The sequence below is a fragment of the Oncorhynchus nerka genome, linkage group LG7 (assembly GCF_034236695.1).
Source record: "Oncorhynchus nerka isolate Pitt River linkage group LG7, Oner_Uvic_2.0, whole genome shotgun sequence".
Lineage (NCBI taxonomy): Eukaryota > Metazoa > Chordata > Actinopteri > Salmoniformes > Salmonidae > Oncorhynchus > Oncorhynchus nerka.
Genome location: NC_088402.1, coordinates 40,377,004 through 40,392,037, shown reverse-complemented (window position 1 = coordinate 40,392,037; position 15,034 = coordinate 40,377,004). Strand labels below are relative to the sequence as shown.

The following is a 15,034-nucleotide window of genomic DNA, read 5'->3' as shown; positions in this document are numbered from 1 at the left end:
AATTATTTTCCGGGAATCACAAAGATCCAACGTTGGTGAATGGACTAAAACAACCGGTAAAGCTATCTTTTGAACACTTTTTAAGAACAACATCTGAATCATTTTCTCCTCTTTGCATAACTTCAAAGCTTGAAACGGATTTCCACAACCTCGTTCGACTGGATAGATTAACATGATTCTCGCAATTTAGGATGGAAGTAAATTATTAATTGAGTGCAGATTTTCTGCTATTTATATAACAATTATTTTGACCATAAAACATACAATTTGGGTGTAATTTGAAAGAGACGAGCGCATACGCCTGTGAACTCCAATCTATGCGCTTTTATTGTGATGCAGCATAGTGTAGGGCCATTTTTGATCAATGCATATTTGCATTATTTTGTTGGCATCAATCTGCAACAATTGATGTGCGGCAATATGTGTTCCTAGTTTCATTTCAAATAAACATGGTGACGGGCCTGACGGGCGCATCTAAATAAGGATCATCATCGTATTGCCATTCTGAATACAACCAGCGACACATAGGTAAGACGTTCCTTCATTTTGTTTCTGTTTAGTGCTGCAACATTGCTCAATAAAACGTGCACGTGAACAAGTCTCGCTCTTTGCGCCTCGACCACCATAACATACCCTCCCATTTTGTGTCTGTCTTGTCCGTTTCCCCCATAAATTAAGTCCCCAAGCATCAATGGAAAATGGAAGTGTGTGAATTGGCCTCTACCACACTATGCCACAGAATGCAAATGTCGACACACCAACCGTGCTATAATGGTCGCTCATGTGCAGAAGTTAGAATGGAAATGGTTTTGCTTTGACAACATTGTCACATAGTCACCTGTTTGCTGCCCAAAACCTCAGCTGTGTGAGTCTTGTCCATATATAATCTCCCACAAATAGTCTATATAGACTAAGCGCAATGAATGCTACATGATATGGCACATTGAGACACAGCCACAATAGTTCAATAATTGTGCACTTATACTATATTATGGCATTTCCCAGTATTAAAGGTAATTATCGTTCACTTTCAAGGGAGTCAGTAATAGGTCTACGGTAATTACGTTGCTTCCATAATTCATGATGTCTTGTCTTTGGAGGCCTTTGAATGCTGACACCTAATTACAAAGGCTCACTGTCCTAGTGCACTGCGTTAAGAACCAGCATGCTTCAGTTCAGAGAAAGACAGGGAGAAAAGGTAGGCTTGGGGATGGATGGATGGAGCAGTGAGCTGGACAAACATCTGACACTGAGCATCATGGGAGGAGGAGGGCGAGATAGATGGAGAGATCTTTGGGAAAGGAGAAGAGGTGAAGCAAAGCCCATTGTACAACGAATTGCATTGATAAGACAATAGACGTATGTATATATATATACATGTATATAGAGAGAACAGTGGTGGACAGTGTTGCTCATTCACTTTCTTTCCCTCTCTCGTTCAATGCTGCAGTGCTATTCTGAGAGAGCCTGCTCAAGCCCACTCACTGGCAGAGAGAGAGAGAGCGGGAGGGAGGGAAGTGGGAGCGAGGGGGGTCAGTGTAGAGCTAACACGCTGTGTGTCAGCGTTTACACTGTCTCTTTAAGACCTGTGCTCGGCAGGGCCAGGCATCAGCAGATGCTCAGGCAGCATATATGTTGGGAATGCTCTGTTCCATATGCACCCGAACAGACTCATAAACATCTCACTATTTGTGGCCAGGCCGAGCGGTGTGTCTGTCGAAATGATGTGTTTGCCTAGAAAGCTTCACATTCGAGGAGATCAGCTGTCGTCAGTAGCTTCTTAATTGCTGCATCAAGGAGACATAATGGAAATGGACCCCCAGGGCCGTCACTGATTTGAAAGGCACCCTTAACTTTCCAGCACAAGAGACTCCACTTTTAGGCCCCCAACCCAGCATTGCTCCCTGTTTTCCTCTTCTCATCTCAACAGGATACTCCCATTCAGGGAACCCCCCCCCCACTCTGCTCACATCTGTGGCTTCTCCGCTCCTTTCTCTCCTCTCGAGGCCTAGTCTTTACCATGCGACCTAATCTTCTCCCCTGGCACTCGTCTCTCGGTGTCAGTACTAGCCACATGGTGTCTCTCGTCATCATGTCTCATCTAGCTGTTTTTTGTTGAAGTCAAAACATGTCTATTCTCTCAAAGTTGATGTTAATGTAGTGTGATCTCGCGGGTCCTTATCTAACAGAAGGAGTGTATGAGACGATGGTTCTCAGGTGTCTACGATTGGGATATTCAAGGTCTGGTGTGAAAGGATGAGCTTTTCCGAATCGTATTCTGTTACAGATTTGTTGACAGTATGATGATTAGAATCAACTCAATTGTTGGGTTTAAATTAATGCAATAATGCAACATGCATTGTCATTTTTACACCGTGGATATCACGTAATCTGAAATATGAATCGATTTAGCCAAACAGAGGGAATGTTAGTACTAGCTAATTACTGCTTATTTCAGGTATTAGCCAACTGTTTATGTAGGAGTAATCATGTATGCTTGTTCAATATTGGTATTACCACTGCTATTGTATGTCTTGTGCCTAACTCTCCTAGAATAGAACCATTTTGGCTAAACTGTGGACTAAGAAAATGTCATCCATTGATCAGCTTGCTCTCTTCTTCTCATTGCAGTGTCAAATGAGAAATAAAGAAGTCGAAGAAATTTGTAAAGGGCAAAGAACAAAAAGAACCTCAAACCTGGATTACATCATCATCACTCTTGGCCAGGTGGAACAACTAGGGGGATGTTCTACCCGGTTTTGATCCAGAGGGTGTTTGCTAATTACAACGGTCTTTCTACATTCCTTTTTTAGTTTTCTTTCTTTTTTGGGGGGATTTTGGACCTTAATTTGCATCGACTGTTTTTCAAAATACGCATTTTTAATTAGTCTCCCTAACACATAAAATACACATTTCAGATCCCTATTACATCAGAATAGCATTGAAGCTCATTGCATACACAAACGCAAAACATATCAATTAAAAAGTAGTTAGAACCACATTGTGGAGAGTTAGCCTAATGCCTGTAGAGAGGTGTTAAACGCACATCAGTGTTAAAAAAAAAAAAAAGAAATCTGCTCCTATAATCTTTCAGATTTGAATGAATAGTGCATTATTGGTCCAAAGTGCTTTTTAAACTAATCTTTAATGGATGGCCTGCATTTGTTTGTAGTGCATTAGCTGGAACATGGTAAGCAGTGCTAACTCACAAACTTACTCGGGCTCTGACAGCACAGCCCCAGAGCGATCAATCGAACTGGGCTTTGACTGACTGATGTGCAACACAAGTCACATATAACAAGATAAATTGACCTTGCTGCTATTCTGTCGCTCATTTGCTTATCCATCGCTCCTCGATTTTTTTTCTTCTTATTATTTTCTGTCAGAATCTCTCCAGCATTCTCCCATACAGCGCATGTAGGCACGCCACATTAAACAATTTGAAAAGCCCCCTTTTCCTTTTAACCCGAATGATATTCAAACCTTTGTTCTCTTTTCTCAAAACATGCAACACAGCCCCCGAGCGTATTGATGTTGTCTATCAAAAGAGATAAACTTGAACACGTACTAAAGAAACAATTAAGCCATATTAGACCTGCCATACTATGACCAAGCATTTTCAACTATCATCTCACTAAGTTTAAGATTTCTTTGTACTGACAACACCTCATATATTGACTTTCAACTATAGGTGCGCTCATACATTCAGGGATACAGTGAAGAGATTATATGATACTAGGATACCATATCCATTTTATTTATAAGAAAATAGCTTATAAAGCTATTCACATTAGATTGTTCTACGTTTCTTTCTTAGGTCACAATTACTATGTATCTGTAGTCATCAGCCCAGGTTAGGTTAGGCTGAAAAGTGACCGTTCGTAGTGTACGTTTCCTCCACATATTCTGCATTGAACGAATGAATCCAGACATTTTCATGTCTGTTCTGTGGGCAGAGCCGCGCTGTCCTGCCAGAACCGGGCCCAAGCCCACCTTCGTTCTATTCTGTTGGGCCGAGTTAAACTCAGAGCAGAGACACTCACGCAAGGGGATCAAACGCACATAGATCCTTAGCCCCATTTCGTCCCTCCTTCCCTCTCTCACATTTTCCTAATTCATCAAACAATTGTTGTACTATCTCCGGCTGCCTTTATTCATTTGGTCCGTCACTCACTGTGTTATATCTTAGTTTTCCCTTTCTCACTAAGTTAGGTGTGAATTGTGTGGTCCCGGTCTGTATCAACTATATATGCTGCTCGGTCCAATTCTGCCGTACCCACATTCACCGGACCTCATGACAGGCCTTTGTGATCGGTCCTTGTCTCATAGTGCAAACCTTGTAGACTTTCTGACCGCTGTATTTGAGTCCGAATTAAGAATCTCAAATCTCTCTGAATAATATTTCCTCAATTGACCACCCGACCTCTATTTCCTTTCCCTAAATATTCTAAGAGTTTATTTGTGAACAAATGGACAGTTCAGTGCAGAAGGAATGTCCCTAGCAAGCTAACGCTGTTAATAAACAGTGCCAAATCTGTTCGAGCACATGTATTGATATGTTGAAGTACAGACACCTAAAGCTGCCAGAAAAATTGTTTACAATTCACGCAAAGAGCTAGAAATGGATTTTGACTCAAGTGTTACAGAAAGGTTTGTGCGGTCAAATACCTACAACAGAAAACTGATGTGCCAATTCCAGTGATAATAGGATTAAGCGTAGGTGAAAAGTACTCAAATAAAAGTTAACGCTTAATGTTTACAGAGTACACCTTCCCTTCAAAGAGGATTCGCTAGCTACATTATTCAGAACTTTGTGCCAGAGGTCAGTTAGGTTCAAACGACTCCGAAGGGTTTGAAACGTTTACACATTGATTTTTGTTTACAAGACAATACTGCCTATCACAAAGAAAGACAACCCCTACTTGCCATTTTAGTGAGGTCTGCACAGTAGAGACCACACAATTATCAAGAAACTCCAATCATTTCCCCTTACCATTCTGTAAAATAACACTTTGTTGACTGGTGTTTACAATCTATACGTTTTCCAGCATCCTTATCATTCTGTTTTTTTTTTTTTGTGTGCTAAGTTGAAGTTGTCGAGACAAACTTCAAATAGTCCTTTCACAAGTATAGCTACAGTATAGGCCTAAAATATAGAAATATATAACCTCAGAGTTGATATAAGCTGCTTATGAACAACAATAGATTTGTATTGAGAGCTTGAGAGATATGTTTACATAAATACATACACGTGACACGCCACACTTATTGCTTGAACAAACAAAAAAATCACTCAACTAAGTGAAAACCTCCACACTAGTGTATGTCATGTACATGGAAGCACTAACAAAGGATTAGTTTACTGTATTTAGGCGGAAGTCCTGAGTGTAAGCCTTTACATTTTTTACACTTAACACATAAGTGAAATTCAAAGAAGGAAGGAGAGGAGAACACTATCCCTCTTGGAGGAGGACCTCCATATTTTAATTCTTGACGGGCCTTTTATTTTTTGAATTGGCTCAGAAACGCTGACAAAATGAGGCCTAGAACCTACAAAAGGATGTTCAGCACCTCCCTCATATTTTCCCTTGTGTCCGGCCTCGTCCTTTCCGCCGTGACCATCACCACAGAGCGCCGCTCGTCCTACGGCGGCCCCAGCGGCACCACCCTGTTCCTCCTCACCGGTTTTGGGAACAAACCGATGCCGCCGCCCCCGGGGGGGCCAAAGGTGGCACCTAAAGCGGCTGAAATGGAGGACGCTCAGGACGGTGAGCCGAAAGAACCCGAAACGCTCCCAAAGCCCCTCCCCCAAACCAAGCTCCCTCAGAACATGACGGCAGCTGACGCCCTCAAACCTCCGCTGGGGGCCGCCCAGGTAGCGCCACCCCCCCGGCGCCTGGTGGATGTGGACGTGTGTCGGGCCTACTACGACGTCATGGGCCAGTTGGACAACACTTTCAACTGCTCCAAGGGGACCTACATCTACTGCTGCGGCACCTGCCACTACCGCTACTGTTGTGACCACCAGCGTAGCCGCCTGGACCAGAAGTCATGTAACAACTACAAGTCGCCCGGGTGGCTCGACACACCGCCGACGAACCCCCCGCCGACGGGGAACCGGGGTGACCCAGACTCGGAGCAGCTGCAGCAGCAGAGCAACAGCACGGCGTACGTGATCGGCGGGGTGATCTCCGTCACCCTGGTGGTGGCCGTGGGCATCAAGGTGGCCTTCCACAAGATATCCCGACGACCCCGGAACAGAGACATCAACATGCCCAGGTGAGAAAAGAACGGACAAGTGTCTTTGAACAGAAGATCAGTAAGCAGTGTCTGAAAATGACCATACGGGTGTACGTGGATCTGTCAGTGGGCTGTAGTCTTAAATTCCGCACATTACTGAGTTTCACTAAGGTCACAAGCCACAGACCCAAAAGGGTGATGAAACTGAACCACATTCAACGAACAAGTAACACATTTACATACTACATATTTTTTATTTTTTATTCTACTGTCTCGCCCTTGTCTATGATTTTTCATTCCCCTCCTCTCTTCTCTCCTCTTTCTCCCAGAGCCCTGGTGGACATCCTACGGAGTCAGGCCAGCCCAGTCCAACAGGGGGAGAGGAACAACAGCACCGTCCTTACCACCGCCACCACCGGCGACATCCTCGGTCGTCCCCCCAAGAACCTTTACACCCCGGTGCTCCAGAGCAAAGACAACCGCAGTGAGTGACGCCACAGAAAGCATGGGACAATAACAACACTGTAATGACAATGTTTTAACACTGTTGGTATAATGACACTCTTATAACACTGCTGTTACGTTGAAATACAGTAATATATGAACCATTACGGTGATGATGGTGGAGAGCGGTGGCGGATGCAATAGCCTAGTAATGCTGACTGTATGGGGTCACGTTCAACATACTCGCACTCTTAAACACGCTTCATGTAATCCCACAGCACACACACCACCACACACGCATACGAGTGGCAGTACCATCAGTGTTCGCTGTGCTCTCTTGCAGTTGGCAACTTGCACCACAATTTTATCCAGGTGTCTGGTTCCAGTCCCAAACACTCGGCTACTATGGGTAAGCCGAACTAGCTAACGCAGCCGGCGGGTGTGTGAGTTGGCCTCATGAAACGTCTGTCTGGTGTTGTATATGTACCATTGGGTGTGTTTCCTTAACACAGTCGCTGTTGTCTTAACACAGTCGCTGTTGTCTTAACACAGTCGCTGTTGTCTTAACACAGTCGCCGTTTCACTGCTCCCACTCATTCTGTGTGTCACCCTCGCAAGTGTCTCGGCATGCACTATGTACTGTATCCGTTTGTGTTGTAAGCGTGCTTACTTACACTGTGGGCCTGGGCTTGAGTGTGTTACTGCACTTACCGAAGCCTGCGCGTGTTACTCCACAGTGGTCAATGTCTCCCGTGTGCTCGCTCAGTGGGTAGAAAGACATTATTGGCAGTCATTGCCCATTATTGTACATGGTCAGTGACCAAAGTGTGAGACAATCATCTTGGCTTGTTTTACATATTAGCTCAAGGGACCTTTGTAATAGTCGTCCTAGAATGACTTGAAAACGTACAAATGACAAATTGGCAGCAGTTCTTTAAGACTAATAATTTGTGAGGAATTGGCACGTTTCGTCAATTGCATATGTACCTTTAAATGTAAGGCCATTTTAAATGTACTTATACATGTTGGCTCATTATTAATGTAGCTACCTACCTTATGTGTGTTAGGTCCTTGTAAAAGTACTCATATATACAGTGCCTTCGGTAAGTATTCAAATCCCTTGACTTTTTCCACATTTTGCTACGTTACAGCATTATTCTAAAATGGATTCAATTAAAATAAAAAATCCTCAGCAATCTACACACAATACCCCATAATGACAAAGTGAAAACAGGTTGAGAAATTGTAGCTAATTTATTGAATATAAAAAACAGAAATACCTTATTTACATAAGTATTCAGACCCTTTGCAATGAGACTCGAAATTGAACTCCGGTGCATCCTGTTTCCATTGATTGGAGTCCACCTGTGGTAAATTCAATTGATTGGACATGATTTGGAAAGGCACACACCTGTCCATATAAGGTCCCACAGTTGACACTGCATGTCAGAGCAAAAACCAAGCCATGAGGATGAATTGCCCGTAGAGCTTCGAACCAGGATTGTGTCAAGGCACAGATCTGGGAAAAGGTACCAAAACATTTCTGCGGCTTTGAAGGACTCCAAGAACACAGTGGCCTCCATAATTCTTAAATGGAAGAAGTTTGGAACCACTAAGACTCTTCTTAGAGCTGGCTGCCCGGCAAAACTGAGCAATCAAGGGAAAAGGGCCTTGGTCAGAGAGGTGACCAAGAACCCGATGGTCACTCTGACAGAGCTCTAGAGTTCCTCTGTGGCGATGGGAGAACCTTTCAGAATGACAACCATCTCTGCAGCACTCCCCCAATCAGGCCTTTCCAAATCATGTCCATTCAATTCAATTTCCCACAAGTGGACTCCAATCAAGTTGTAGAAACATCTCAAGGATGATCAATGGAAACAGGATGCACCTGAGCTCAACTTCGAGTCTCATAGCAAAGGGTCTGAATACTTATGTAAATAAGGTATTTCTGTTGTTTGTTTTTTTCATAAATATCAAACAATTTCTAAAAACCTGTTTTTGCTTTGTCATTATGGCATATTGTGTGTAGATTGCTGAGGAGTTTATTTGATCTATTTTAGAACAAGGCTGTAACGTAACATAATAGTGAAAAAGTCAAAGGGTCTGAATACTTTCCGAAGGAACTCTGTTAGGTCCTTAACTAATGTACTCATATATATTATGTTAACATGTCATTCTAAATGTAGCCCTATATAATGTATGTGTTAGGTCCTTAATAAATGTCCTCATATTATGTTAACATGACATTCTAAATGTAGCCCTATATACTGTATGTGTTAGATCCCTGGTTAATGTACTCATATATATTATGTTAACATGTCATTCTAAATGTAGCCCTATATAATGTATGTGTTAGGTCCTTAATAAATGTCCTCATATTATGTTAACATGTCAATCTAAATGTAGCCCTATGTACTGTATGTGTTAGTTAGGTCCCTGGTTGATGCTCTCCTATGTCTTCCTCCTCTTCCTCTTCCAGAGCGCGTGCCCCGCATGAACAACGCCCAGCTAGCCTCCACGGGGACCCTCCTCACCAGCAAGCACAACAACAGCTCCGGCCTGCACTTACACCCACAGCCCCCTTTCTCGCACTCCTTCCACAACCTGGCCCAGTTGCCCCCCTCCTACGAGGTGGCCATGAAACCTGAGATCAACCGCTACAGCTCCCTGAAGAAGCTCGGTGAGGAGGGGAGCGGTGGGGGAGGGGCAGTGGGGCGGGGGCCCGGAGAGAGGGCTGGATGTCTGGGTGGCAGCCGCTGCTGGGAGGAAGGCAACTGGAGGCGGTGGCTAGAGAGAGCTCCAGAGATATATATATATGTGTGTGTGTATGTGTGTGTGTGTGTGTGTGGAAGAAGGCATAACAGGCGAGAGGCAGCAGCCGAGGATGTATTACCTTTCGATGTGCCTTAATGTAGGCTGCTATAGTCTATAGAATGGGCGTCGATAAACGCTTGTTTGTCTCGAACGGGTGCCCCTGAAAGCTAGATTATATGGAGGATGCATTGGGGGATTGTAACGGTTGCCTAAAGGTCACATTTAAATTGGCTCTCAGGGAGCTCAGTCTAAGGAAAGTCTTCTAAGGGAGAGAAATGTTGAACACTTTGTTTTACCTTATAATAAATGAATTTCACTAACTGTCATTTCAACATTTCTTTCTTTCATCCTCCCTCTTTTTTCTTTTACTCAACCCCCACCCCTCCCAAAAAACAGAGAAAGATCTGGACGACTACTCTGGCTACCACACATCAAAGCGACGGCCTAACAACGCCCCTCCGTCATTCCACTCCTCCCAGCACCACCTCCACTGGGGCGGTGACTACACTCTCGGAGCCAGGGGCACCCTTCCCTTCCACTCCTCCCGGCCACGGATTCACGTGCCTACATCCACCCCCAACCCCTACCCTCTGCCAGCCCAGTCGTTGGGGTACCAGCCCGCCTTCGACAAGCCCCCGCGGAGGGTCATGTCCCAGGACCAGCTCCTGGCACTTGGTGAGGGCAACACCCTCTCCAGACTCTCCAAGAACCAGCAACACCAGTACTACAAGGCTATGACCAAGAGCTCCACCTCACAGACGCTTCGCAAGTCCCACGAGAGGCTCCTAGTCTCGCCCGACCGTCTGGAGGAGAGGATGGGGGGCATGGGCATGCCAGGGTTGGGTGGTATGGTGGGTATGGGGGGCATGGGTGACTTTGTGGGGATGGGGGTCCCGACCATGGGATGCCTCAGCCACAAAGCCCAATCACAGCAGAACGTCTGCGTCACACCCTCGCTGGACCGCCATCACATGATCAAGATGAACTCCCACCCCACATCGGGCCACGAGCTGGAGATGAGCGTGGCGGGCCATCCGGCAGGAAGCTGGGGGGACCCTCATGGGCACGGATCAGGGGCCGGGGTAGGACCAGGGAGCGGGGCGGGGACCATCGGGGGCCACAACGCACGGAGGATGGCATTCGCCACCAAGAGGCAGAACACCATCGAACAGCTCCAATACATCCCTGGGGGAGGAGGAGGGGGCCAGACATTGAGAACGGCTAGTAAGAACGAGGTGACGGTGTGAGAGAGTAGAGACAACGGAGAAGGAGTGATGAAGGTCGCGTTGAGAATGTTCGAGCTGAAAGTGTTCACATAGAAAGAAGAGTATAAGGAAAGGTCAATTGGGGCATGATGGAGAGAAAGGTGAATAGAAGGAGAAACAAGAAGAGAGACATGGGCAAGCTGATGAGAGAGAGAGAGAAGGATATGACGAGGACAGTGCGTCCCATCAACCGCCTCAGATGAGTGTGTTGAAGACCAGAGAAGGAAAGACGTGAGAGAAGAGTGGATGCCATTGTTACCTGTTGCTAGGAAACACAGAAAAGGGCAATGATAGGAAGAAACCATTGAGAAAAATTGAATTATTAGAGAAGATTGAATGAAGCCCATTGATTTGATTCCTGGGAAAGAGAATATTCAACTATATTGTTGAGGAGGGAGAAAGAAAAATGGCCATGTATAGAGTAAAAAATGAACAATTTAAAAAAGTTTTTTGTGCAATTGAAAAGGATCCTAGGACAAGATGGCTTTTACTTGTGGATCCTGCTTGGGTCAAAATTATGAAATGGTTATTGAGTTTCTTGTCGTGAAACCTCTAGCTGACAGAGACAAAAATCCTGTCTTTGAATCTGAACAGACACAGATGTCAATGGAGTACAGAACAATGTGATGGTTGTTTGACTTTTGTAAAAAATACAGGACTGTACATTTTTTTTGTTTTTTTTGTAAAAGAATAAAGCCCCGTTGGACAGTATGTATATTCTGTGTGTATATGCTATAGCCTGATGACTGAATGACTGACACTGAGTGGACATTTGAGTTGCCAATCGTCACTTTCCTAATTTTGATTGGAAGAATTGACAATAGACAGATTTGGAGTACTGTTGCTAGATACCACAATCTAACACTACAGCCATAACTTAGTCTGCAGACATTTTGTATAAGGTCATGTATAAGTTAATCTCTTGATTATGGCTGGATTTTCTCAGTTATTATAATGATTTGACACAAACATCACTTTGCTGAATCACCTTTGCACCCTCGCCTGATTGGCTGGCTGGTCGATGTGACGGCTGTCACTCCCAAAGAGACATAAGTCACTAATGAGCATTTCCACGGCAACGGTCAGTCCCTTCACAGCTCTGAGGTCAGTTTCCAAACTGTAGAGCTGATTCCAGTTACATTTATAGTCACACAGAAATTCTTTGACACTGTTATTCGACACACAATGTCAGTCATTGTTTTAAGGAGATAAAGACCACCCGAAAGAAAAAGAAAGGTGACAAATCTGTTGACCACATAAGATGAGAATGAAAGCTCAGTGAAGTTGTGTTAAATTTGAGGGACACTGCCATACAGAGTGGCTAATGCAAAGGCTTTGTTTAGCTATACTTGCCCATGGGTCCCCAAAACCAGTCAAGCTCCTGTTCCATTGATGATACTTTCTGAGCTGTTTACCACAGATTGTGAGGTAATAAATTGATTTGTCAGTAGTTCATATACACTACTCACAGTCTTCTCTGAATTCCACATATTATTACTGTTTCTGAAACTCCAGCTGTTCACAATATTTGGAGACAGGTTGGAAAGGGGGAACAGGGAACAATGGACGCTTAACACCAAGGGCTATTCTGAAAACTCTTTTGTGTGTCTGTGGTCTGTACTTTGTTGGCTTTTAAATTTTTCCGTGTCAATATTGGAGACAGTTTGTGTAACACTGCAGAAATGACAGACATATTTTGTAAGTGTGAAGAAAACAGTAAATTCTGCAAAGCTACTTTGTGCCCTTGTGAGGTTGACATTGAGTGTGACAAGCCAATCATACCATCATTTTTTACATTGCAGGGGTGGAGGTGGACATGTCATATTTAGGTACATTTGCAAACATTTGTAACATTCTTATTTGTGTGTGTGTTTCACAGTTATCTGGTTAAAAGATGGAAGATGTGGTTGTTACTGTCCATTTTTAAAAGGGTTGGACTCTCCACTTTGATTGAAAGGACAAGCAGATCATTGTATTTACTTCAAATCTTTGTATAGTATTTCGGCTCTCCCCTTTAACTGTGAATGGATAAAGGCAAAAATTGATTGATGGAACTTTCAGACAACGTTTTTAAAACTACGATATGTGTTTGTGTGTTTATCGTCATGATTATGTTTACTATAGATTTACTCTGATTTATTATTATCACCATGATTTTTAGTTATCCCTATTGATTTGTTTTATTCTCTGTGAAGCTCAATGTTTCCTGGATTTTGAATATTGAACTTCCTAATGGATTTTAACCTTTGTATTCTTGATGGAAAAAACCCTGATGCAATCAAAGTGAAAAGACAAACCGCATGAAGATGTCAAAGCCAGTGTTGATGATGTCATAGTGCTGACATATGACGTCATGGCGTGTATGTCTAATGTACATGCGTCTGTATTTGCCGTGTGTGTATTTCAATGTCTTTTCAGGAATGATGAATCTCACATTTGATCTGACTTGGGATATTACAAGTAAGACAATTTGTGTTTTTCAAAAAATCCACAAACTATTTAAAACCCAAGGCTATGATCTCATTATTCATATTGGCTTTTTGGATTCAAAAGCCTAATATCACAAAGGACATGCTTCACAGCTTTCCTTGTTAAGCTACGTTCACCAAAGCAAATGGAACAACAACAAAAAATGTTTCTCAAATTTCAAGTTGCAGAGCAAAAGCTATAAAATTACATTGTTAACATTTTTGGTAAAAAAATGTGTGCATTTCGTTACAAGATTACATTTATGTAACCGGAATGTCACTCTTTTCAAGAACTTTACTCTTTATTGTAAAGAATGAGGATTTTGCTAGAATAGTTTGGAGAATGTATTGTGGCTTGCCTTGTTGTTTGACATGATTATGGATAACCAGTTATAGGACTAGAATGGCCCGATGATTTTTACAGAGAGGAAACGTCAGATTCCATAACTAGAATCTTGTTCAACTAAAATTAAGAAAGGCTAAATATATTTATGTCACACGAAGATTCAATTATATTTTCAATGTATGTTTTTATTGTACATTTGGAGGTATACTGATGTTGTGATTATGTTTTAGTTGAGTACGTGCTCATTAATCTGTGTGCCTGCAAATGTACTGTTGATTAATGTGTGTGTGTGTGTGTGTGTGTGTGTGTGTGTGTGTGTGTGGAGGTAAGAGGGAGGTTGTGGTATACAATGTTTGTTTTTGTGTGTGGCTCGTGGGGTGACAGTTAGTGGCGTGAGGTTTTTTAGATGGAAGGAGGTGCTTCATTGGCCCCTAATTGTATTGCGGTGTGAGGAGGAGGCGGGGCTACATTGTATCCCCCAAGTAATTTGGCATACCTCAGAAAAATGTATAGGGATTCATCTAATACATTATCCCCATGTCTGTTTCCAAGAATATTAAGTGAAGCTCTTACAAGCGTGCAACCCTTATTTTGGTTATTGGTCAATTCTCGCATTTGTAGAATCGTACTGTTCAATTGTTAATAACAATTAAAAAAATATCCACAATGACTCATTTTTGTCCACTGGGTTATTGGTGTTGATCAAACTTTAGGACAGGTGAAACACAAGTTATAATTGTGATTGTTCGATTCAAATCACTTTGGCTTTTTGTCTTACGGTTGGACTGACTGATCAATGATGGATAGGAAACACATAAAGACAGACAGAAGATAAACAGGCAAACCGACAGGCAGATTGTCCCTCCATTTACCCTTCCTAATCTCTGATCAGATATAAATGAGCAGGTGATGCTGCAGCTATATGGCGGTGCTGAGCCCTGTCTTTCAGTTAGGTCAGCAATCCTTGTCCTAAAGTTAGGTCAGCAATTACGGGAGAGAAAATTAATTTTCAAACGTGCAATATGCTAAATGTACTGCTGTTCAACATAATTTAAATTAATTATATGTATCCATTGATTGTTAAATAATACAATTATTCAAATACCTCACGAATTGAATAGCCCACAATTGACTTACCCATCATAACCCAAAATATGTTTGTAACAATGCCTTTGTAAAGAAACAAACATGTATTGCTTAAAAATATGTCAATTTCATGGACTGTAAAAGCTTGCATCCATATCTCCTTGAATTTGACAGTGGTTTCATTTATCCAGCCCCATCAAGTAGCAGGGCTGCCATTTGGATGAAAAATGGGTTGTGCCTTTAAAGTATTCAAACTGGATGTAAATTCTGAAAATGGCCCTATAATTACACTACTCGTTTGCTTAAAATTCCAGGAACATAAAACTCTCTGGGCCAAATGCTCTGAACTAATTATTTCTAATTGCTTTACT

General features: G+C 42.8%; 1 protein-coding gene across 1 annotated transcript; it reads left to right on the top strand.

Moving 5' to 3' along the window:
- Positions 1-2,856: 2,856 nt before the first annotated feature.
- shisa7b (shisa family member 7) lies at positions 2,857-14,247 on the top strand. Its single transcript, XM_029663533.2, has 5 exons — positions 2,857-6,279; positions 6,570-6,724; positions 7,028-7,093; positions 9,164-9,364; positions 9,895-14,247. The coding sequence occupies exons 1-5, from the start codon at positions 5,537-5,539 to the stop codon at positions 10,743-10,745; spliced, it is 2,016 nt and encodes a 671-aa protein (XP_029519393.1). The 5' UTR covers positions 2,857-5,536; the 3' UTR covers positions 10,746-14,247.
- Positions 14,248-15,034: the final 787 nt, after the last annotated feature.